The 25,357-nt window shown below is 37.2% G+C and overlaps 1 protein-coding gene across 1 annotated transcript in view; it reads left to right on the top strand.

Annotated features, from left to right (window-relative positions):
* Positions 1-15,796: 15,796 nt before the first annotated feature.
* The window catches only part of LOC126827525 (prickle-like protein 2), a 119,289-nt gene continuing 109,728 nt past the window's right edge, over positions 15,797-25,357 (top strand). The window contains exons 1-2 of the mRNA XM_050556967.2: positions 15,797-16,279; positions 16,930-17,021. Coding sequence (XP_050412924.1) covers positions 16,202-16,279; positions 16,930-17,021 — 170 coding nt within the window. The 5' untranslated portion in view covers positions 15,797-16,201. The remainder of the gene's footprint in view (positions 16,280-16,929; positions 17,022-25,357) is intronic.

Raw genomic sequence — 25,357 nt, 5'->3', positions numbered from 1 at the left:
TTTCACTTACCGAGAGGAGACAGTAAGTTAAAATAATTTGTATAAGAGAAAGGTCAGGACTGTCAATAGTCTAAAACCCTAAAAAGGAAACAGGTCAGGACTGTCAATAGATCTACCGAGTCTAAAACCCTAAAATGTGAAACTATTTAAATTCTAAGCTCTCTAACTTTAGAGAAAAGCGAATCTTAGACTTTCTTCAGAGAAACCAACGTCGACGTTTTTTAATTGTATCGCTTTTCTGTCGTATTTAAATGATGAGATATCATTTAATCTCGTCTGGTATATCCGAGACTAAAGTTTGATTAATACACGCGAGTCTTCTTGAAGATTGTAGATAATGAAGATCAGAGGTGCCGCCAGTCAGGTTAAAGCGCACCTTGTCCCTAGATACTGGACATCACCGCGTGGTTTGATTATATACCGAGATAGTAACAGTGATAATAGAGAACATTAAATAGGGGACGCTTAGAGGGGCTTGGTGTTGTGCACGTTAAATACGGCGGTATAATCCTTTTAGGCTGTAAAGATGAAAGCGTGAGAACTTCCGATTGTTAGTGTCACATTAGCAACATATTGGTGACAACAAAACGCTAAGCGATGTAGGCTATCGAATTTTATATATACCCAGGCATTCAACAGAAATTATACGAAGACTTCGAGAGAAAATGAAATGAAATGAAATGGGGTTTAACGTCCAACTGTTCTGCTCTAACTGGGATAAGAAGACGTATTAGGGAAATTTTGCCCAGACAGCGGCACTACGGCCTACTCCTTTATCGAAATCCAATAGCCAGTGGATCTTTTACGTGCATTGCGTACACTGGACCTCGGTTTTTAGTCCCATCCCAACGACTATATGCTGTCCCTTAAATGTGAGTCACATGATGTGACAATGTGGAACCACGCCAGGCCCTGACAAGGCGAAACCACGTCGGAAAATCCCGATGAACTTTATCCGCCAACACCGGGATCGAACCCGTACCCCCAGACTAGCGTGCCAGCGTCTTACTCACATAGCCTCATTCAAAGGAAATTATACGAAGACTTTGCGAGAAAAAAAAAGTATAGTGCATGTTTGAGAAAGATAAAATGGGGTTTAAATATAACACCCAACTGTTCTGCTCCAACCGGGAAAATTACAGACGGACATGCAGAGTGTTACGGTCTAAGGGTACTCATATATTTCAAATTCCAATTGCCCTGGTTAATGAGTCAGCACCTTAGTCGCTGACCCACCATGGCCCCCTTACATGTTTAAAAGATGGATGTTGAACAAGCTTAGGCGCCATATTTAACCATCGCTTCAGTCCTAAATTAACATTTTAAAACATTGTACTCGCATATTGATGTTTTATTCCTTTGATCGCCTGTATCTTAAGGAGCTAAATCGCTATTCTTTGGCACCTAGAAATGGACACAAATGGGTCGCAACGCATATAATGATGTAATATGAATGTATATAAACTGATTTATATTCAATCATTTCTGTTTTTACTGCAATTTCTAATCAGAAATAAGCGAAGAGTCCAAATTGAATGGCAGTCTTTGGCGCCTGGTTATTCCAGTCTATACCGGTAGTATTCTCTTGTTGGATATGTTTAGCCTCGTTCATCGAGAGGCTTCATTACAAATGGCGTTCGAAAGCATTCTGACACGCGATTCGTCTGCCAATAATTTTAAAATTTTCATTGTGTCTTAAATATTGGATATCGGGAGCCCATCTTTTCACAATGAGATAAAAACATCAATGTTTATTTAAATTGACCAATACAATAAGTCGTGTTGTAATGTCGAAGACTGTGGATGATACTGAGTTACAGACTTGCCTCTTTTAACAGAGCAGGTGGGCTTACTTTCTTTAGAACACCTGGTATCATTTTTATTTATTTGAAAATTCCTATGATGCATATCTCAAGCAATGACATACCCTGTATCCGAACTCGTAGAGGGGACATGGGCACAATATCGCCCACATCGACCCCCACCCGCTAATCCTGCCTTGATCTTAAATCTTCCTAGTAGTAACCCCTGCCCTAACCGCCGCCACACTATCGGTGAACCCTTGTGTACTGCATGCACATGCGACAAAAGATAAAAAGCATGGGCTGGTGGACATATTCCAACCCGAATCGAGAAACAGACGTTAACAGACCAGACTAGGCCTGAGAAGGTCAATATTAAAAATAGACGTATATGTATGTATTATTATGTTATGTCCAGTCGGTGACGTAATTAGAGGTGATTTAAAGCGTGATAATTGAGTTGTAAATTGTGACGTTACCGTCTAGTTGTTTTTACTCGACACTTGTCAATCTCGTCATCTTACTCTACATGCTGTCATTACGTTACGTTACTGGTAGACAGCGTCTGACTGCTGTCTCAATCGATAAGACGCACATTCAAATATACATCGGGAGATGCTAATTTTAGGCCGGTTGGGGAGTTTCGGATCCAATTTACCCTTTACCCCTCTTAAAAGAGTTAGGGTTAGTATTTCCCAACATACACATTTATATAAGGCCGCCATTTTGGAACCTCCCCAACCGGCCTACAATTAGCATCTCCAAGGAAAAAAACCCAATAAAAACAAAAATAACAGCCTACTTATTTTGCATCGACCGGAATAATGAAGATGGGCCTTGCACAGTACTATGGTGGAAACTGTGCTCAATCGATAAGGCGCACATTCAAATATACTACATCTAGGCGCCCAGGAAAAAACAATAAAATAAGTCTACTTATTTCGCATTGACCGGAATAATGAAGGTGGGCCATGCACAGTACTATGGTGGAAATTGTGCTCGTGTAGTGGCGTTTCGGCCTACTGTTCGTCAACTTTCAACTGCCAGGGTTCTTTCATAGGCATGCCAACGAGTACATGGGACCTCGGTTTTCGTCCCCCCGAACGACTTGACGCTGTTTCTTGCCAGCCCCCCGTCCTGCACTACTAACAAGGGTAAACCACGCCGGAAAACCGAGGAACTTTCTCGGCCAAGTGAAATGGAAATAATTATTATACAGTCTAAACACGCCTCCGTCTTCATTAGCCCAGTATAGGAGCAGAACAATAGGACGTTAAACCCATTTCACTTCACTAAACACGCCCTGCACTACTGACAAGGGTAAACCACGCCTGAAAACCGAGGAACTTTCTCGGCCAAATCAAATGGAAGTAATTATTATACAGTCTAAACAATTTATGCACTGATCATGAAATACAGTGTGTAACCTGTCTTCACACGGCCATAAAACATTCACACCCTACCGACGACAAAAAATCAGAACACCCCTTCTTTATTTCTTATATTTCCCAGACAAATCTTTAACTAAATGATGACAAATGAATTAATACCCCAATCAATGTTCACATTTAAAACGCAACTGTTTAAAATAAATTACGTGTTCCCAGTATACAACTTCAGTTTGGATTTTTTTTTTTATGCACTAAAACGCGTTTTTTTCTATTCCATAGTCTAGTGATTTGCTAAATGATATAACGATAAAATCAAAACCAATGCACCAATCTATTTTAATTACTGATTTAATAACCATACAGGAGTCTTTAAAATTGTAAATATATTTTATATTATTTATACACTGTTATCATAATTAAATAACCATGAAATAACTATTAAACGGAATAATTTATAAACCAGATAATTTAACATTGTATCACCTGAATTCTTTCACACAGGAAATATTAACTATCTGTCTGACTATAAAACATCCTGCATTGTAGAGGGGTTAGCACGTGTGCGCTGTATCACAAGGCCTGTCATTGAGTCAACTGGCGTGGTTTCGAATCCACGTTTGTACGTGACAAGGAGTAGGATCGCCTGTCCAACCTCTCGGGTTGTCTCCGGGTCCTCCGGTTTCCTCCCACTGCTAAAGACCCCTACGCACAAAATAAAATTAAACCATATGTTAGTCCCGAAATGACATAGTTTGCGTCGAGTGGACGTTAAACCCCATTTCTCCCTCCCTCTCTCCTACATTGTAGTTCCCGTACGTAACTAACGTACGAAAATTAAATGGTAGCTGGCTTTTTTTTCGCACGTATACAGTGAATGGCCATTTTGCTCAGTAATCCCAGCCAGAATTTGGCTATTTTTTTTAAAATTGCGTTAAAGTTTTAAATTTTTGTTTAGAACTGAAATAAATTAACTTTTAGTCAATCCCCACGCTAAAGACATTAACAGAATTGATTGTGTATATCTGAAATAGACACGACCGAAGCACAAAATAGTGCCAATATGCCGACGTCAAATCTAGAGTTGTAGATGATGTTATTTTTGTGAAAAATCATTGGAAGAAGCGATAAGACGTTCTGTACGGATTATACAGTCCTAAAGGCTGCAGGAAGGCTATTGTTTACAATGTAACATTGTGTCTTGTAATGTTGACAATGTTCATAATGATGGTGTTTTATACATTTGATGATTTGTTTGTTGACGTGACCTCATGACCTGTGACGTTTAGATAACGTTATATTATGGATATCATGGCTATTCACTGTGTCAGAGTCACTTCTCTGCAGGAAGGGTGAGTCTGTCGTTCAGATTGTGTAGTTCCCAGTCTTTTTTTCTGAGGATTCGAGAGAGAATTGTAGACTAGTTGTTAAATAAATTTTACCTTGATAACATTAATAACGTATATTGTGTACCTGTTACCTTGTCGATTAGACATTACCGAATTCCAAGGAGGGTCAGAGGACCTTCCCCACTTGACGAAATCGTATCACAGAAACAAGCCATCACAGAGGTTAAAATAATGAACACTCCTATCTGATCATCATTTGCAGTTTTCGCACAACATCTCCCTTCTTCTTGTGAGGCCTAACGTCTGCTTCCACCTAGCGTGATATGCAGGACAGATGGCGCCAAACATGGTTGAGGGACATAGGGTGGGAGCAGGTAGGTGAACACTCTTCCCTTGATTAAAGGCGCTATCGTACCAATAAAATGAAACGTGGTTTAACGTCCTACTGTTTTTCTCCGAATGGGCTAATACACCAGACAGTGTGGTATTACGGCAATTTTGCTCGAAGAGCGGCGCTACGGTACACAGGACCTCGATTTTTCGTCCCGTCCGAACGACTAGACCACTGTCCTTGTCCGGCGAATATTCAAAGAAGAGTAATAAAAAGTAAATAAATGTTTGAGTTTACTAGATGTTCAACCCTACTAAAATTTCCCAAAACAATTTCATTGAACACAAGAAGACCGGCTATCAACATCCCAAGTCATTGTATACCAAAAACGAAGTCAAATTTATTAAATCCGAGAAATTTGTAATTAGCAAAAGGCATGGTACTATACTATAGCAGATAGGTGTGTGTACAACGTTTCATAAAGACATCTCCGGAGATATGCCCCAGAAACCGTGCAGGAAGGAAGAACGGACGGAAGGGCAGACGGAGCTCATTTCAATATCCATCTCCTCGTTCTTCGCGAGATAATAAACCAGTCCATCATTTGTTGAAGGCTTTCTGCACACATAGATCCATCTACTTCATACTTCGAGAATAGATCTCTGTCCTGAATGGCCGCCATATCTAAAAATGAGTATATTGTTTTGTAATGCGGTTCTATCTGTTATACACCTATAACCTATTCAATTCCATTAAATGGAAGCAGAATAAATACTTCTTAAAATTCTCAAAGTATACTTGGCGTTTTTGACTAAAATCGTCGATTTAGTGTCTGTTATCAAGCAAAGCTCACTGTAGAGAGGCAGTCTAAGTTTAGTATGCGGTCGAAGGGATACTGTGCGGTGTTTCTTTTATTTTATTATCAAAGCAGACCCCGTCTTCATTAGCCCGATCGGTGTAAAACATAAGACGTAAAACCCTATTTCATTTCATTTCATCAAAGCTGGCTATTAATCTTTTATTAATCCTCATCGGACATCTTCGTTAGTTGAAGATTATTTGATGAAGATGTGAGTTTAATGAGATAAAGGATAATATACGGGACGGTGTAATTATTGCTATAATGATAATTATCTATACTACCGTCTTATCTAACATCGTATAATATAGTTATAAATATTATATTACAATTGACATATTATTATACTACTGGGCTATTGTCGATATAATTATAGGCAATTATAGAACTCACTTAAGGCAATTATATAGGTTACTCTTTAATAGAAATTATGACGGTTTTTTTGTTTGTTTACATTTGCTGTGGTCGTTTTTTTTGCCTCGTTGTTTTCTACCTGTCAGTTGAAACAGATTGAATGAGATTGAGCACTGAAATGTTATCACGCTAGTAGTTAAAGGGAAAATAACACTCTTGCTGGCTTGACAGCTCCAAAAAATAAAAAATAGCCTTATTCTAAGTACTAGATGTGTCAGTGTCCTACCTGTTGTGTAAATTATCCATTAAATCCTATTTTACTTGTCCATAGGGTTCAAAAATATTTTTAAATCCAAGTCACATTTGAAAAGCTTTACGTCAGGCTTTTCAAATCATTTAGTTGAATTTTTCCAATTTTTTAAATTAGGTGTGTTAAGATGAAATTTATATCATCAATTAATTGGAATATTGTAAAATAGTACAATTTGTTGACTAGAATACAACAAGAGTGGTATTGAGCCTTTAAGTTTTATTGGCTAGGTTGTGTTTTACAATCGCACCTTCGCATTGTGACGTCATGTTAATTGCATTGCGTTCACTCAACACAAACTAGGTCATTTCGAGACTAACATACGGTGATCTTTATTTCCATAATTCGTTAGGTTCTTTAGCAGAAGAAGGTCTCGTTGAAAACATGCGAGGTCAGGCAGGCGACCCTTCAACTGGAGGGGATCGCGTGGCAAAGTGGGAAAGACGCTGGCTCGCTAGCCTGGAGGTCGGGTGTTCGATCCCTGCATTGGCCGAGAAAGTTCGTCCAGATTTTTTCAGCGTAGTGTAATAAGGGTTGTTATTTTTACCAAATTTCTGGTGGACCGAAAACAGGTAATTGACCTGACAAAGGTAAAATACCTGCACGTTCTGCAGACTGACTACTCGATCATTTAACGTAAATACTATTATCTTCTAGACTAAAGAACCCAACCCATATTACACGGCTTTTTTACTTCTATCATTCAGAACAGAACACTCTCATGGTTTACCTTGCACGTGTTCTTCACGTGCCACGAGATAATTTAAATGGAGATTAGCCAGAAGTGACAGCCCCCAAAGCCGTATTTTCGTATTTCCCAAAACAAATGTCTTAAAACGATCTTGAAAATGATGGTAAAGAGTAATTTGTATTGGATGGCTTGTAAAGAAGTTTAAGCGCTCTATAATGGTTTCTAGCTCTAGTCATTAAGTACTCATTATTATTCGTTTGTAATATTTACATTCGGTTTATGAATCCGTTACGTTCTCACCAGTCCGATACTAACTACAAAACATGTAACTATTTTAACCCTATTCTTCTCTTAATACCAGTATTAAACCAGGGTATATTCTTGTTTAAATACTGAACTGCATGGAAAGGCATTTAGGGGTGTATAAAGTACACTAAAGGAGAAACGGTTACCTGGGGAATTTTTTCTCGAGTTTTTAATTTTCAATCTGTTAAATGACGAATGAATGAAGAAATAATAAATACTTACCTGGGATTTTTTTTCTCTCTCGAAGAAATTGATAAATAATAAGGGTTTAGTCGTGGTGTTAAAATGGTAATTATGCACAAACGCTCGATACCCCGCAGTTTAACGTTTAACCGCAACAGGGCTGCCAAATTAAAAAATCCGAAAAAAACACAAACCAAAACAACACGCCTCGTAAATCATGTAGAAATGAGCAAATAAATAAAACATTTGATAAACAAGAATGACGGATATTCATCATCGAATTGACGAGATAATCCCCCTCTCACATCTAGACGTTACATTTGGTCAGGCGGTGGCGCTGTTTCAGACGATCACTCATCAGTTAATACCCAAACCAGACTAATGAATAGAACCTGTACTGGCAGTGTTTTTCTTTTTCTGTTTGTTCCGACGTGGTTTCCCCTTATCAGTGGCGCAGGACGGAGGCCCTGACAAGGACAGCTGTCTAGTCGATCGGATGGCACGAAAAACCGGGTTGGATGGCCGAATGGTTAGCATGTGCGCTGTATCATAAGGCGTGTCATTGAGTCAACTGGTGTGGTTTCGAATCCCCGGTTGTATGTGACAAGGAGTAGGGTCGCCTATCCAACCATCGTGGGTTTTCTCCGGGTCCCCCGGTTTCCTCCCACTGCTAAAGACCCCTACGCGCAAGCGAATTATTGAAATAAAATTAAACCATATGTTAGTCCCGAAATGACCTAGTTTGTGTCGAGTGGACGTTTACCCCCATCCCTCTCTCTCTCTCCCCCCCCCCCCTCTCTGTGTACACATTGGCGTGCACGTAATAAATCCTTTGGCAGTTAGAATTCGATATATAAGAGTAGGCCGTAGTACCGCCGTCCGGGCAAAATTTCCCTCGTAGCACACTGTATGGCGTATGCCTGTCTTCATTAGCCCTGTCGGAGCAGAACAGTAGGATGTTAAACCCCATTTCATTTCATTTCATTTCTTTACCTGTTCGTTCTCAAATACGAAAACAGAACCTAAAAAGGAAACAGCGAAGATGCTTCTTCCCGGTTTGACCATCTCATGTCTGAAAACAAGGTCTGGGTTACTTATGCCCGGTTCGGTGCCCAATGGTAATGTGCAACGGATTGCAAAACATGAGATATTTTGTGTACATATAGGAAATAATATTTTGACAATAAGACAGAGGGCGAGGTAGGTACAATGATAACTCGCTATAATCCTTGTAATAAAGTCAATATAAATGGGGCCATGGTGGCACTCACTCACGAACTGGGGGGTTCCGGGGTTTTCCAGCGAGGCTTCCCCAGTGGTGCAGGATCCAAATTTATTTTTTGAATTTAAACTGTAACGTATAAACAATAGAAACGTCCTGTATTGGTTTCACCCATATAAGCCTATATTATATACAAATAACAATGAACATATATTTAGGTATCAATCAAATACAGACACTTTTATTGCTCATGTATAAAACAATCATATACTTACTCGTATTTAAATAGCTATAGATCTTAATACTCGTGATAAACAATAGAAGTTATATTATACCATAATAGGGATGCCCTGGTAAAGCATGTCGATTATCGAATACATTTGCCATTTAATTTTACTGACGAAGCACGGTTTCCGGAGATGAGGTTTTTTGATGGGTATTTTCACCGTTGGGTTCTGACAAAATTTCCAAAACGTGACTCACGATTTCCCACACAGAACTTGGTAGGCACAATTTAGCTTCTTATATCAATTTTATCACCTCTACTATGTCAGAATAAACCTTCTGAAATCGTGACCATATTAGTCGTGACTAAAACAAAGGCTCGCCAGAAATGAAATACAAACTTCCTGAATTATCAACGCGCTTACACTTTTAGAACCAAACAAGCGGTTGTCATACACGATACGCCGAGATGTTGTAAGAGATGGGCAGGGAACTCGAAAAATCGATAGGGTTCACCCTCTCATTGTTCCAATGCCTCATCGCGTTCACATGGAATTTGGAATAGTTTGGTAACTCGAGAATGGAAGGTCGCGAACGTTGAATATTGATGGGGCATGTCGTCTCATGACCCCAATGCTTCACACAAAATTTTAAAAAAAAACCACGGTTTAAACGGTAGCCTCTATCGCATCCACAGGGTTTTCGAAGGAGCTTAACTCCGGAACGGGAGGTAGTGGAATTCTAATTATCGATAGGATTCGTGCTACAATGTTCCAAATTCATCTCCCTAGAAAGCTCACAAATTTTGTTACGCTTTGTGTATGTAAGGCCATAACCCAAGCATTTGCACCCAAATCGAATTCAACCAAGATCTTTTGATCCTCAAGATCTAAAACGGGCGAAAATTGAGGCACAAATTAATGTGAAACTGTGGCCGTATAAACATTTACATAATTTACAGATTTATAGCTGCGTATCGGTATTATTGGCGTAGGATGGACGGCCGAATGGTTAGGACGTGTGCGCTGTATCATAAGGTTTGTCATTGAGTCAACTGTTGTGGTTTCGATTCCGCGGTTATACGTGACAAGGAGTAGGGTCGCCTGTCCAACCGCGTGGGCTTTCTCCGGTCATTCGGTTTCCTCCCACTGCTAAAGACCCCTATGCGCAAGCGAATTATTGAAATAAATTTGAATCATATGTTAGTCCCGAAATGACCTAGTTTGTGTCAAGTAGACGTTAACCCCAATTTCTCTCTTCTATCATTAGTTTGATAGAGACTACTGGAAACGTCGCCCAGTAATAACAAATCAGTAATTGTTGTCAATAGAAATGTGCCCTGTGTATTTCTAGTTCAAATACTAAATGCCCTTATAGAGACGTTTAATTGTGTCTTAATTATTCCCATTTGAGGAATGGAGATGTTTTACTATGCCTCAATTATCACCATTTAATATAAGGAATGAAGACGTTTTATTATGCCTTAATTGACGCCATTTAAGGAATGAAGACGTTTTATTATGCCTTAATCGTCACCATTTGAGGAATGAAGACGTTTTATTATGCCTTAATTGTCACCATTTAAGGAATGAAGACGTTTTATTATAATGCCTTAAATATCACCAATTAAGCAATGAAGACCTCGAATAATGGCGCTTGATTACAACAGTCTTTGCATTAAAATAGTACTTTTGTTTTACATGTACGATATGGCTTGTTGTGACCTCAAAACAATTGTTTAAAAAAATCGGAGATGTTCGTTATTTCGTGAGGCTTAACGTCGGATTCCACCTGGGGTAATAAATGAAATGAGGTTTAACGTCCTTCTGTTTTGCTCCGACTGGGCTAATGAAGACGGGGATATGCCATACAGTGCTATGAGGGATATTTTTCCAGGACAGCAGCGCTACGGCCTACACTTATATCGAATTTCAACTGCCAGTGGTTCTTTTACGTGCACGCCTATGTGTACACGGGATCTCGGGTTTTCGTCCCATCCGAACGACTATACGACTGGCCTTGTTAAAATCGAAGACGTTTATCCATTTATATAAAACGCCATTACACATGGTCTGATGTCCATAATATCTAGGTGGGGGGATGGCTGAATGGTAAGCACGTGCGTGCTGTATCATAAAGTCTGTCATTGAGTCAACTGGCGTGGTTTCGATTCCCCGGTTGTACGTGACAAGGAGTAGGGTCGCCTGTCCAACCTCGTGGGTTTTCTCCGGGTCTTCCGGTTTCCTCCCACTGCTAAAGACCCCTACGCGCAACGAATTATTGAAATAAAATTAAACCATATGTTAGTCCCGAAATGACCTAGTTTGTCTCGAGTGGACGTTTAACCCCATTTTTCTCTCTCTCTCCATAATATCTAGCATGCCTTCATACACTATTTTTAGCTGTAGAAGGTCGAATGTTATTTAAGTTAATCATAATTTCACACGAAACAGACCAAACTTATACAAACTGTAGACACTGTTGATAGGTCTGATGATTGGCAAGATGCACGGAATCCATTTTGGGAACTGGATAATCTCGGGGGTTAATCTTCGATCACAGACACGTCACGACACAACGTTACCAATCACAAGCTTTGACAGTCAAAGTCACGCGAAAATCAGAATATAGAATTATGAATGAAGACTTTCAGATCTTTAAAATTTAAAGTAGCAATATTAGTTCTGATGTATAACAACCAACCACCCTGGTCATCTACAAACGTATGTAATCTTACATACCTCCATATTTCTCAAATGCAATGTTTGAAAACTCTTAATTTCTTAAATCGGTAGGCTACCCAAATAAACGAGGCATTCTACAGATTAAAATATTTACTGTCTGCACCACACCAATTACAAAACAAATTTTGACACGTGCTTTTAAAAGGCAAGAAATTGGGTGACGTTATAGGGAAATGAAATGAAATGAAATGGGGTTTAACGTCCTACTGTTCTGCTTCGAACTGGGCTAATGAAGACGGGCATACGCCATCCAGTGTGCTATGAGGCAAATTTTGCCCGGACAAAGGCACTACGACCTACTCTTATATCGAATTCCAGCTGTCAGGGGATCTTTTACGTGCACGAACGACTAGACAGCTGTCCTTGTACGTTATAGGGAGATAAACAAAGGTTATCATTCAAGACTATAGCAAGTACCGGAGTTTAATCTTAAACTGTATGAATTTCTATAGTCAACAATTAATATGATTAAAAGCTGTTAAAAGGCAACATATTATGATGCCATGAATGGACTTCTTGCCCTTTTAAGAGCACGTGTCAAAATATGTTTTGTAATTGGTGTGGTGCAGACAGTAAATATTTTAATCTGTTGACTGCCTTGTTTAAATAAACGCTTTAATATTTATCCACTGAATTGTGACACTTATCCTAAATCGGTTTGCTGTTCCTTAAATTGCGCAAATAACATTAAAATCTGTTTGTTATTACAAGGAAGGGGTCAAAAACGCGCCTTGGGAATTGATAAGTAGTCCAGATTATCCTACACACTAATACCAAAGAGTATACTTAATTGTGGATTATCCGGACTTAATTCGTCTCGGCTCATCAGACAATCAAAGCCGACACCTTTGAACAATAGACGCAGAGTAGGTGATGTCCGCAAACAGAAGTTTTAAGCCTTCCTCTTGAAATAATACACCGCAATTTATATTGACTTAGACCTTTCGTTTCGTTTAATTTCTTTATTAAAGGATATATATGACGTTAATGGCCTTTACTTGTACGTGTGAAATTTAAACAGGGGCTTTTCTTATAATAAGATTTAAATAAAGCGGTGAAGTTACTTAAATGGTGACTTCTCTTCGTCTGAATTTAAACAGGGGGTTATCTTATAATAAGATTTAAATAAAGTGGTGAAATTACTTAATTTTTACTTCTCTTCGTCTGAATTTAAACAGGGAGTTTTCTTATAATAAGATTTAAATAAAGCCGTGAAGTTACTTAATGGTAACCTTATTTGGGGTGGTTTTAATGTCTCTTGCAGTAGATTTAATTACCAAAAGACCCTTTCTTTCTATTTTATAAAAGACGATCTGTCTTCTTCGTTTTGTTTTCTAGTGTAGTCACGCAATAATCCGGAACTGTCGTAATTCGTCTTTCGTTTACTTAGCGGACTGGCGCCCGTTGTAAAAGAAATAACAATAATATTTTTTAGTTTGATTTATTTTCACAAAACAAAACGGAATACTAGAGTCTGAACGTTCCGGAAAAATTCAATTCCTTCAATCCCTCGAAAGGTGTCAATCGAGTGATCATGACAATATCTCGACCAATCAGCATAGCTAAAACGTTTGATTACGTCACGATTTTGTTCACGTCACATTTGTTCATGGGACAGGCAAAACTGTGACAGGAATCAATTGCGTGTCACTTGATTGCAATTTAGGACGTTCAGGAATGACCATCGAGCATCCCCTGAGTCCGTTCAGAGACCATTCCGAAATAAACTACACCTATGTGTGGGTGTGTTATTTTCGTACCAAGTATACGAGACGCAATTTCCTTGTTTTCCCCCGGGATTTTCCAGTTTGGTTTCCCCTTGTCAGTGGTACATGATGGAGGGCATGGCAAGGACCAGCGTCTATAGTCGTTTAGATGGGATGTAAAACCGAGGTCCCATGTACACTTTGACGTGCACGTAAAAGAACCCTCGACAGTTAGAATTCGAAATAAGAGTAAGTCGTAGCGCTGCTTTTCGGACAAATTTCCCGATAGCGAATGTCCCTCTTCATTAGCCCCATTGGTGCAGAAAGATAGGAGGACGTTAAACCCCATTTCATTTCACTATTAACTTATAAGTAAGGAACGGGTTTGAAAAATAACGACGGTGTCTTCTTAGCTGTTGGACAGGACAGCTGTCTAGTCGTTCGGATGGGACGAAAACCAAAGTCCCGTGTTACATTGGCGTGCACGTAAAAGATCCCTTGACAATTGGAATTCAGTATAAGAATAGGCCATAATGCCGCTGCCCGGGCAAACTTTCCCTCATAGAACACTGTATGGCGTATGCCCGTCTTCATTTTCCCAGTCGAGGCAGAACAGTAGTACGTTCAACCCCATTTCATTTCATTTCTTCTTAGCTGTTAATAATGATTGTATTTTTAATGTACAGGTTAGTTCTTGTTTTGCACCCTACTCACCAGAGTCTAACCTCTGAGACAATTAGAGTATTATTAATACGACGGGTATTTTTATGACACGCCATTATACTTAATAGCTAGCTACATATCATAGAGGCGGGGGGTTGAGGTACAACATAACAACGTAAAATTGGTTTCTACGCAGGGACCCGGGTGGTTTACGGTTATTAATATATACTTTTCTAATGAGTTACAGTGCAAATATATTAAAGGTTACATACCTACTAATAATATATAATATATTATAATGGATCCCATAGGTTGAAACATGATTTATTGCCGCTCTTAGATTAAACAAATGATGTTGAAATAGTAGTCGTACCAAAATCTTTCCATATTGAGCTATGGGTTCAGTGTCAAATGCACATCTACAGGACTAGACAAAGTTCCTCGTCTGGGGCCTGTTTCACGAAATTTTAACTACGATAAAATCCAAATTTTAGTAATTTGATTGGATAATATTAGATTGATTTTAGTGCTTAGCCAATTAAAATTGAAGTATCTACTAAAATTTGGATTTAATCTTTAGTTGAGATTTCGTGAAACAGGGCCCAGGCCCTCAATAACTGTTGTAGTAATCGTATGCGTAGATCGGTAGCTAAATCAAATATTCTGTTATTTGTAACCGCCATTTGTAAATATTACATCATGATATTTCACGTGTTTTAAGAACTTGTTTATTTCTAATATGGAGTAGTATTTGATAGACGACGCACGCCAGTTTATTTTCTTAACCAAACAAAAATCATACGTCTTCCGACTGCTTTCTAGACTCGATCTTTTAGCCATATTACTACTGTGTAATATGAGGGAAATGGACTTGATAAACGTATCTAGTCGTATGTTTAGGAAACGGTGGAAGTGATTTATAGCTCGGCTTGTCACTGCACGCGCTTCTAAGATTATTTGCTTCTTCCATATGTGACTGACTTTTGCCTTTTTGAAGATTGTACCGTTTTACTGCTGTTTTTTTCTTTCTTTTTATCGCTATATGCGAAATATACTTTATAGCCAGAAGACGTCCTGATATTTGTTTAAATGCAATCAAAATTTGGAACAAGATTCGAGATCAGCATAATTATATACACAAGCATTAAAAGTAGTTTCATACATATATAATTTCAAAAAGTTAATTTGCTACATATTTTAAATAAAAGGTTTTTTGGAGATGGCCGATTACTGTTTCCACGCGTCAAAACTTTTTACCGTTTTTCTACTTACCTGTGAAAAACAGAAGCGCGCGCTCAACCTGCTTGTCAATCAAACGTAGTCTTTGTTTCCCAGATATATAAAGTATTTTTTTTTTTATCTAATCCTATAATGACACAATTGTAACCCCTGTTAATTGTCGCGATAATCAGATGTTCTGCTGTTTAAAAGGGTTTTTTTTTGTCCGAATCTACTCAAATAGAAAAATGCGATAATACTTTGCAAACTGATCGTACTGTCCACATGTGAACGTGCCATGTTATGATCGCCTGGATATAATTAGCTACCGTGAAACACAACCCTCCTGTCAATCAAATGACGTCAGTAGCGTCTTGCGGTCAGTGGGTGTGGTTAGACAGTGGAAGCCAAACTAAATGAAAAGTATTTCTGTTCACCTGATGAGTCGGGTAATCGACGTACACTTTTAGAAGTTCTCTGTAGTCAACTTTTGACTGGGAATTGTGTTATTTTTTTGTGGATATTACATGGATTTTACCCTGATGCGGCTGGATTTGACTTTCATACACGGATTTCATTCTTATTCATTCATTGGTCAACTTTTTTAAATACCCCTCATGGATAATGCGGTTTGTTTGTAAACATAGTGTGACTTTTTAGCAACTTTGTTGCAACTTTTTCAAAAAGTTTTTTGGAATTGTATTGGATTTGTTTGGGTTTATTTCAAGTGATGTGTTGTTTTGGTTGTACTGTTCTGTATGTGTCGGAATGTAAAAATATTCTTACGCCTTAGTTATTATTGTGGAATATTCATAAACTAATTCGAGTGTGGAATAATTTAGAAGTGAAAATGGCAACGAGTTCTCTGCCCGCTGTTTATGAGGTGGATGACCAAACGCCAGAATATGCTGAAATTCAGCCTGCACCGGTAAGATGGAATAAACAGACTGTTATGTTAATATAATTTGTACATCGATTTCTAGGTCTATACATGTATTATATTTGAAATAGCCGGTAATGTTGTTTGTTATAAATGGCAATGGAGTTATTCTGTAGTGGACCGACGCTAGCATTTATTTTTTATTAAGGCGATTTTTCTTGATTATTATGCAAAAATGAACTTATTTTGTATTTGGCTACTTTTTAGCCCACAAACACAGTCGATGTAATTTGCCTATCATTGTCAGGATGAACTAACAAATACAAACTGTTTCAAATAAAAGAATTATTTTAAACTTTTTATATACATGTATGGCTTCACATAATGATAAGAAATGAAGATCCCCAAAAGAACAGACAACAAATATTTCTGATACCCAGCGTGAAATCCCCCCTGACTCCCCTACCAAAAAAAAACAAATCTAACTTTATGTTTATTTAGAAGGGGTTCATACAAATAAAATGGCCAAAGGGCAGAGAGATTTGAAGTTTATTTAGATGATCACCTGTCTCAATGCAATGGATGTCAATCTCCCTAAAGATAATAGAATCCCTTAGATCTACTAATCCTTCCCTATTAATTGTGTGAAAGTTTATCTGCAAGATTTTAATGAGTAAACCTTTTGTTGTTTTTTCCAGAGCCCCAAGCTTAATCATGAAATGGTTTCACAATGTGGACGACAGTGTGCCAATTGTAAGGCATGTCCCGGTCTCAGTATGCATTATTGGAGGTAAGTTTAGTGTAAATATAGGGGAGTAAATGTGAGGGGTGGGGTGGCGCGTCCCTGTATAAATATCACACATTAACACATTTTCACTGAAATAAAAATAAATTCCTGTTAGACACTGTTTCTTAAAAAGGCAAATCTCCACTCTATCTATGGATCAATTTGTCCCCGGACAACTCGTTCCCGGGGGATGAATTGTTCGGGGACGAATTGCCCTAGAGTCATGTATGGGATGGGTGTGACAAATTTCCTTTTTCCGTTGTCCTTTCCCCACCCTATGCTGGACTAACCCCCACGAACATAAACAACAAATATTTTCTATTGTCAATCCAAGTGGAGGGAACCCCAGTCCTGGTCCAATTATTGCCATTAAGCAATGTTGGGCCAGTACTTGGAGATGGTGACAGCCAAGGTAAAGCTTGTGCTATGAGTGAGATGCATCTTTTAATTGTGATATACATGTAAGTACTGTGGGAGCATGACATTAAACTTGCAGCTACAAGTACATGTACCACAATAAAATTTCCCTTTCACATAACTGCTAGAAACAGTTTATAGTATCTTAACAATTACATTAAATCAACAGCCTTTCCACAATAGTGGTAACATCAAATACTCATTAATATTTGGCCATTGATATTTATATGTACCTTACAGATGACCGCAGAGTTAGAAAAATATCAAATAGTGTCAAGCAATCTCTTTCCTCAAATGAAGGAACTATTAAAAAGATTGATTACTAAAAATGTTTTAAAATCCAACAGTTACATGAACATTAAAAAAGAGTAGAAGAATGATTATGGTAACATCAAAAGCTCATTTAGTATGGTCACTGATACATGTATATAGTAAAAGCTCCTACATCATATCAGATTCAGAAATGTTAGATGACCATAGACTTTGAAAAATCTAAACTAAACTAATCTCCAGTAGTGTCAAGCCACCTCTTTCCTCAAATCTCTGTTATTACCCCTGGCAATCTGGAGAGGTGGTCAGTGGTGCCAAGTTTGGCAGATCTGCCATAGAATAATTAGTTGAACACCTCCCTATAGTTAGATTACATCATGTACATATGTACCATAGAACCTGCTTATTATCTATAGATAAACTTTAAACACTCAACTAATTTACAACATATTGGTCAGCACTGGTCAGTTACATTACAGACTAAAAATATAAACCACATTTAGAATTTACAACAGGCATGTATTGGTCATCATGTCAGTTTCATTACAATCTAAAAACACAAGACCACATTTAGAATTTACAACAGGTACATGTATTGGTAATCATGTCAGTTTCATTACATGTACATTCTAAAAATACAGACCACATTTAGAATTTACAACACACATGTAGTGGTCAGCAATTGTCAATTACATGTACATTGTACATTACAAACTAAAAACAATACAGACAGCATTTGGTTGCTTGAATATACATGTACCAAAAAGTGGCATCACAGTTTTTTTGAGGGATATGAATATTTATGATGTTAATGGAATTCTTCGTGCTATAGAATGCAATATTAGTTTTAAAGATTCTTGTTTGAATTTGACACCTGATTTTCTAAAAGTGTTTAGTGGAATAGATAGAAGTGCAATGATTGCTCAAATTTCTGTGAGTGTCTATCTTGAATTGGGAGTTGGATGGCCGAATGTTTAGCACGTGCATGCTGTATCATAAGGCCTGCCATTGAGTCAGCTGGCGTGGTTTCGAATCCCCGGTTGTACGTGACAAGGAGTAGGGTCGCCTGTCCAACCTCGTGGGTTTTCTCCGGGTCCTACAGTTTCCTCCAACTGCTAAAGACCCCTACGTGCAAGCAATTTATTGAAATAAAATTAAACCATATGTTAGTCCCAAAATGACCTAGTTTGTGTCGAAGAGACGTTAAACCCCATTTCTCTCTCTCTATCCTGAATTTTCTATACATGTAAGTGGGAGAATCACTGCGGTTAGAAATAAAATGATTCATAGTCAGTTTTTTTTAGCATCAGTTAAGGTTTCTTATCAAATAGTCAATCTAAATTATACGTTATCAAATATGATGTGTGAGAAAAAACTGGCGGTATAATTACATTGGGATACTGTTAACAAACACATCGGCCATTGTACCTGCTTACTAAACAACTTTTGTCAATGAACAAGCATTCAGAAAAATCATCCAGGCACGAAAAGTGACTTAACACTGATTAAAAAAAACTAAAGCAGGGAATCAAAGAGTTGCGTAACCTTTTGCTCCTGTCGTGATTGTGTTAAATTTTAACATCTTGCATAGATCACATGTCTTTGTTTACTTTCTAACACCAATTTACTGTCTATGTCAAGTTTTCTACTTCTGTTTTTCTCTCTTTAGTTGATTTTAGCCGACGACACCCACTGTTGAAAATTTGTAACTTTGTGTCAGTAGAAAAGGGCAAAGAAAATGTTTTAATTTCTAAATGTTTAGTCATTAACTGTAAAAGTGCAAATTTGTGTGACTGGATGTGTCAACTGTGATTTCCATAAATTAAACAAACAATTGTTGGATATATGAGCTTAAGGTGTTCGCATGTACATGTACTGCACACAGGGAACTGTCTGCTTTCAGAATAGATCTCTGGCCTGAATGGTCGACATATTGAAAAATAGTGGTGATTCTAATAGGCCTACATGTAAATAAACATATTACTAAACTAATATCTGACATATTTAAACTCTGTGCCAAACATGTATAAAAAAATTACTAAAATCAATGAAAAAAACACAATTAGTTCCTGACATATTTAAACTCTGTGGCAAACATGTATAAAAAATTATTAAAATCACTGAAAAAATACAATCAGTGCCAAACAGCATGACATGCTCCAGAGAGATTGTGTCTGACAACACCTCAATTTGTACCTTACAATATGTGTGACAGGTGCTTTATTTTTAGAGGTAAAAAATAATATGTAATCTCAGTCCTTGCACATGTATGTTGTATAAGGTAAGAATTCCTTTTCAAGAAGAACTGTTTTTAAAAGGGTAGAAAAAATGTAGTGAAATTTCAAAATGACAAATTGTACTTGTCCAGCCCACCATATGAAAATAAGGTCCACAATGCAGTATTATTTTTACATACATGAGTATTGTTTGTCTTGTGAATTCCATCTTAAATTCTTGTTAAAGAATGTTAATGTATATAACATATGGAACTATTCTGAAGTAATCCTGAAAACTTTGTGACATGCATCATGGTGCTGTTCATGCACATACATGTACACATGTTGTTGTACTTAGTGTTCAACGTCCGCTTCCACCGAAGGTGATATCGCAGAAAAATTGTCTTATTTTCATTTTTTTATTATCTTAGCGCACGCGCAGGGGGCTTTCCTGTGGGAGGAAACTGGAGTGCCCGGAGTAAACCCACGCAGTTGAGAAGGTGCCCCTATCTCCAAGCCACATACGCTCACACCAGTATCAAAACCACAACTGCAAGCCAGAGGTGACCGGCCAGCTAGAGGTTGAAGCGGGGCACTCTAGACCACTAGGGCATCCAAACCCCCCACATGTACACAGAGAACCCTGGAAATAAATGCACCTGCATCACAGACATAATCCCGGTGTTTAGTCGAGAATGTTCTATAACCAAGCATTTCAAAGCAATGTTTGTAGAATATATTTCCATGATTTTCAATCATAAATATTAATGATTTTATTACATACTGAATATTGTCATCTATAGAAGAAGAAGAAACTTTATTGCATAAAAAAACCTTAAAAGGCTATGTGCATATACAAATAGAAATAATAGTCTTATTAGAAATATACTTGAAACAAACAAAAGGATACATACATGTACATGGACATAATTATACAAAAATGCACAACTTTACAAAGACATGAACGAATTGTATACAAAAGCTCCTAAACATTTTAAATTTCAATATTTTTTTTCATCATCAGTATTTTAAATTGTTGTAAATCATTCAGTTTATAAAAATTTGGTTCACGAACTAAAATTAATCTAAACAGTTCTTTTCTTTTTTCGTCATGTCTTTTACAATTTGTTATCAAATGAATTTCGTCTTCTACCTCCTGTACATTGTATATTACACAAAGCACATCGTCTTGTTCATTCCTTTTTAGCTGTAAATTGATTTTAATGTTGTTGCTGGTCAATAAATCCTTATCCAGATTATACAGTTGTTCCTGGTTTTATGGAAGTAACCCACCTGGTTACAGTTCCCTTGGATATTCCAGCGTGGTCGTTTGGATGGGACAAAAAAACGAGGTCCCGTGTACACATTGGCGTGCATGTAAAAGATCCCTTGACAGTTGGAATTTGATATAAGAGTAGGCCGTAGTGCCGCTGTCCGGGCAAAATTTCCCTCATAGCACACTGTATGGCCTATGCCCGTCTTCATTAGCCCAGTTCGGAGCAAAACAGTAGGACGTTAAACCCCATTTCATTTCATTTGATTTCGATATTCCAGCGTGTTTTCCCCTTGTAAGGCGTGCAGGATGGAGGGCACAATTGGCAGCTGGAATTCAAAGCAGAAGCGATACTTCCTGGACAGATTTTACCCTCATAGCACACTGCATGGTGTATGCCAGTCTTCATTAGTCCAGTTGGTGCAGAGTTGATGATAATATTATATAATCCATGACCTATTACATCAAGTAGATAAAGACAATCTTGGACTCATTAGTGTTTCTATAACAAACATGTCCTGTTGATTAATTGATACAGAATTTTAAATTTTAACTATCAGATTAAAACTGTTTAGGGAGTTAGTCTGTGTTCTGCTGTATTTAATTACTGAAGAAATATAGTGGATGTTATTTGAGATAGGTCTCCTACAGGGTTCACTGTTAAAACCCCCTGTAATTCTTCAACAGATAAGGTTTCTATTTTAACACAAAAGAGAGGAATGGATTAATTAGTCTCAGCAACCATCCAGTATCTGTTTCTTACAATCTGCTTTCATAGAAACAGAATAATAAAATTGAATCTTTTACTAAACAAAATGTTTATTTTTTGTCCCCCGCCTTTCGAAGAAAGCAGGGGACTATTAAAATGGGTTCGTCCGTCTGTCTGTCTGTCCGTTCATTTTGAGGGTAGCCCGTATGAGCACAGGCCCAGGGCGGGGGCTGTACAGGGCAGTGGGTGCTTACGATTGATCCCCGGATCGATTAAGTTGATTTCATATTTGCTGTTTTTTGTTTGCAAGTTGTGTCTTGTCTGTGGCTTTGTCTTATTAGTTTTCCTACTGCATTTACTACTAGATGACTAATGTTTGAGTAGACTGAAGACCAGCAGCCCACAGATTGTACACGAAATTGAGTCTTTTTACTAAACAAAATCCTTATTTAGAAGAAAGAAGTGTTAATTAGGAAAAAAGTGTAAATAGCATACAGTATCTCATTGAAAACTATGTGTTTGTTTATTGGTTTATTGGCCACTATCGGATTATATTTGATTTAACCAGAGAGAGAGAGAAAATGAGAGAGAGAGAGAGTTTAACGTCCACTCGACACAAACTAGGTCATTTCGGGACTAACATATCGTTGAATTTTTTTTTATTTCAATAATTTGCTTACGCGTAGGGGTCTCTAGCAGTGGGAGGAAACCCATGAGGTTTGACAGATGACCCTACTCCTTGTCACGTACAACCGGGGAATCTAAACCACACCAGTTGACTCAATGACAGACCTTATGATACAGAGTGCACACACTACCCATTCGGCCATCCAAACCCCCTTTTTGATGTAACTCTACATGAACATGTTGATTTGATTATGAACATTCAATGATTTTAGTTAAAAATGGCTAGTTAAATTACGCCACATGTGCATGTAAGCCAATTATGTTGGTTTATGTTTAAATCGTGTTTTATTTTGATTCACGTAATTGGAACTAATTAACAGATATTCTTCACTCCATGCAATTACTCGATAAAAAAATCAAGAAGAAATTTTTTCATGTAATTCAAAGAATCTTTGACATTTAGAATTCACTTCACTAGCATTTTATACACAGTTAAAGGGACAATAACACTCTTGCTGGCTTGACAGCTCCAGAAAATAAAAAATAGCCTTATTCTAAGTACTAGATGTGTTAAGTATCCTACCTGTTATGTAAATTATCCATTAAATCCTATTTTATTTGTCCACAGGCTTCAAAAATATTTTTAAATCCAAGTAACATTTGAAAAGCTTTACGTCAGGCTTTTCAAATCATTGAGTTGAATTTTTTCAATTTTTTAAATTAGGTGTGTTAAGATGAAATTTGTATCAGCAATTATTTGGAATATTGTAAAATAGTACAATTTGTTGACCAGAATAAAGATTAGGACATATTATTCAGTTACAACAAGAGTGGTATTGAGGCTTTAATAAAAACCAGCCATATCTTAGTCTCAAAATAACCAAAGTTAAATTTGATTCCATCTTTTGTTATACTCATACATTAGGCCTGTTGTTCCCAATTCTTCAAAAGTCAGGCACTTTTGAGCACGCTTTGTGAATAAAAGACAAGGGGATCTCAGACATGATGGTCAACATGCTGTAGTATAAACCATCTACATGTACTAATTCTACTAATGTACACTTAAAATTATTGTGTTAGTCTAAAGTAACACTCACAAGATGTTTCTAGTTCTTCGGATAGTTCGTGAAAAAAGCCTCATATTAAAGTTTCGAAGAAGAGTTGATGAGGATGAAAACTTTGCTGTCCGATGTTAAAAGATGCGTTACAAAAGATTTTCGTGTTCTTTAAATATAACGAGTTGTAAAATGGACAATAAATGCAGATTAATGTTCATAAAATGTTTCTAGTTATTCGGAAAGGACATAAAAAAATACTTCCATGGAAGAGTAGATGAAAATGTTGCTGTTTGAAGTTAAAAGATACGGTAGAAAAGATTTTCGTGTTCTTTAAATATAACGAGTCGTAAAATGTACAATAAATACAGATTAATGCTCTAGTTTCTAGTTATTCGGAAAGGACATAAAGAAATACTTCCATTGAAGAATAGATGATAACGTTGCTGTTTGACATTAAAAGATGCTTTTCAAAAGAAAAGTTTTTCTGATTCTTTACGTATGAAGAGATAAAACAGACCTTGCTGAGAAAAAATAACAATGATATCGAAGACGTTTGGTACTAGAACTGGAAGAAATGGGGGAAGTTGAAAAGGAATGTAAAAACTTGAAAAGTCTAGCCTCAGGTCTAAAAGCTAAGTAAAGAAGTATGTTAGCGATAGATGTTGAATTTAGTCACGTCTTGGCGTGTGTTGGGAGTCGATGAAGTGTGTCTGTGATGGACGAAGACATGTGTTCAGAAAGTAAACTACCCTCCCTGTTCTAGAGTTATTTCCTCTCGGTGAGAGTGTAAAATACAGCCGAATACCTCCAGTTAATCACAAACGTTTGCTGAAGCAGGAAATAAGATAGTTTATATATATATACCTTGACTGGGTTTTACGTGAATGTGTCATTTTACGTTTTGAGAACCAGTCGCGAAAACAGTATTAGATCAATATTTAGGGTAATTTTGACTTCCATGTTGATTTTGTGTTAGTGCCATAATTTCCTTAGTTCCTTTATCGGTTTCAATTTCTGGTAGTGAAGCAAGATGAAGAATGTATTTAGGTTTTATATTCGGGGGTCTGCACTAAAAACTTGAGAAATTTCCTCTATCGAAAGGGATTAATTTCATGAGAATACGTGACTAAAACATAATTTCTGTGCCAAAGGTGGATGATACATGTATGACGATTTTTCATTGATTAGAATAATTATTTGTCAACACATAATATTTATAAAGAGAAGTTAAAAGATATTCGAGGGAAATTATGAAATGAAAAATGCATTACAGGTACATGTATGTGCAAAGTTATGATTCGATAAGCTTTATCAAAAACGAAAGGAACTAAACACATAATATTAATAAAGATAAGTTACAAGAAATTAAAGAAGAATTGTGAAATGAATAATGCATTAGGTCCCCTGGTACGTGTACATGTACATATACATTATGTGCAAATCTATGTTTTGATAACCTTTTTTTTTTTGAAAAATGGCAACTAATGGAATTAAATTTCTATAATAGATGTTTTAAAATTTTGAGGGGGATAAAAAGGAAATTAGTTTCTTAAAATAAATGAATTTAATGAAATTTCTGTTGATAGAAATGATTGCTTTAATTCATGAAATTATTTCCAGACTAGATTTTTTCCCCTGATTACATAGATTTAAAACTATGAATATATTGGTTATTGCAAGAACTGAGTTTTAATCTATGACATGCACAAAGGCATGTAGATAGCCTGATATTTTAATGAACGGGAATGTAAAGAGATTTTAGTATGATA

Source organism: Patella vulgata, chromosome 7 (genome assembly GCF_932274485.2).
Source record: "Patella vulgata chromosome 7, xgPatVulg1.2, whole genome shotgun sequence".
In the NCBI taxonomy this organism is placed as follows: domain Eukaryota; kingdom Metazoa; phylum Mollusca; class Gastropoda; family Patellidae; genus Patella; species Patella vulgata.
Note: the sequence above shows the minus strand (reverse complement) of the source record. Positions and strands in the feature narration are given on the sequence as shown.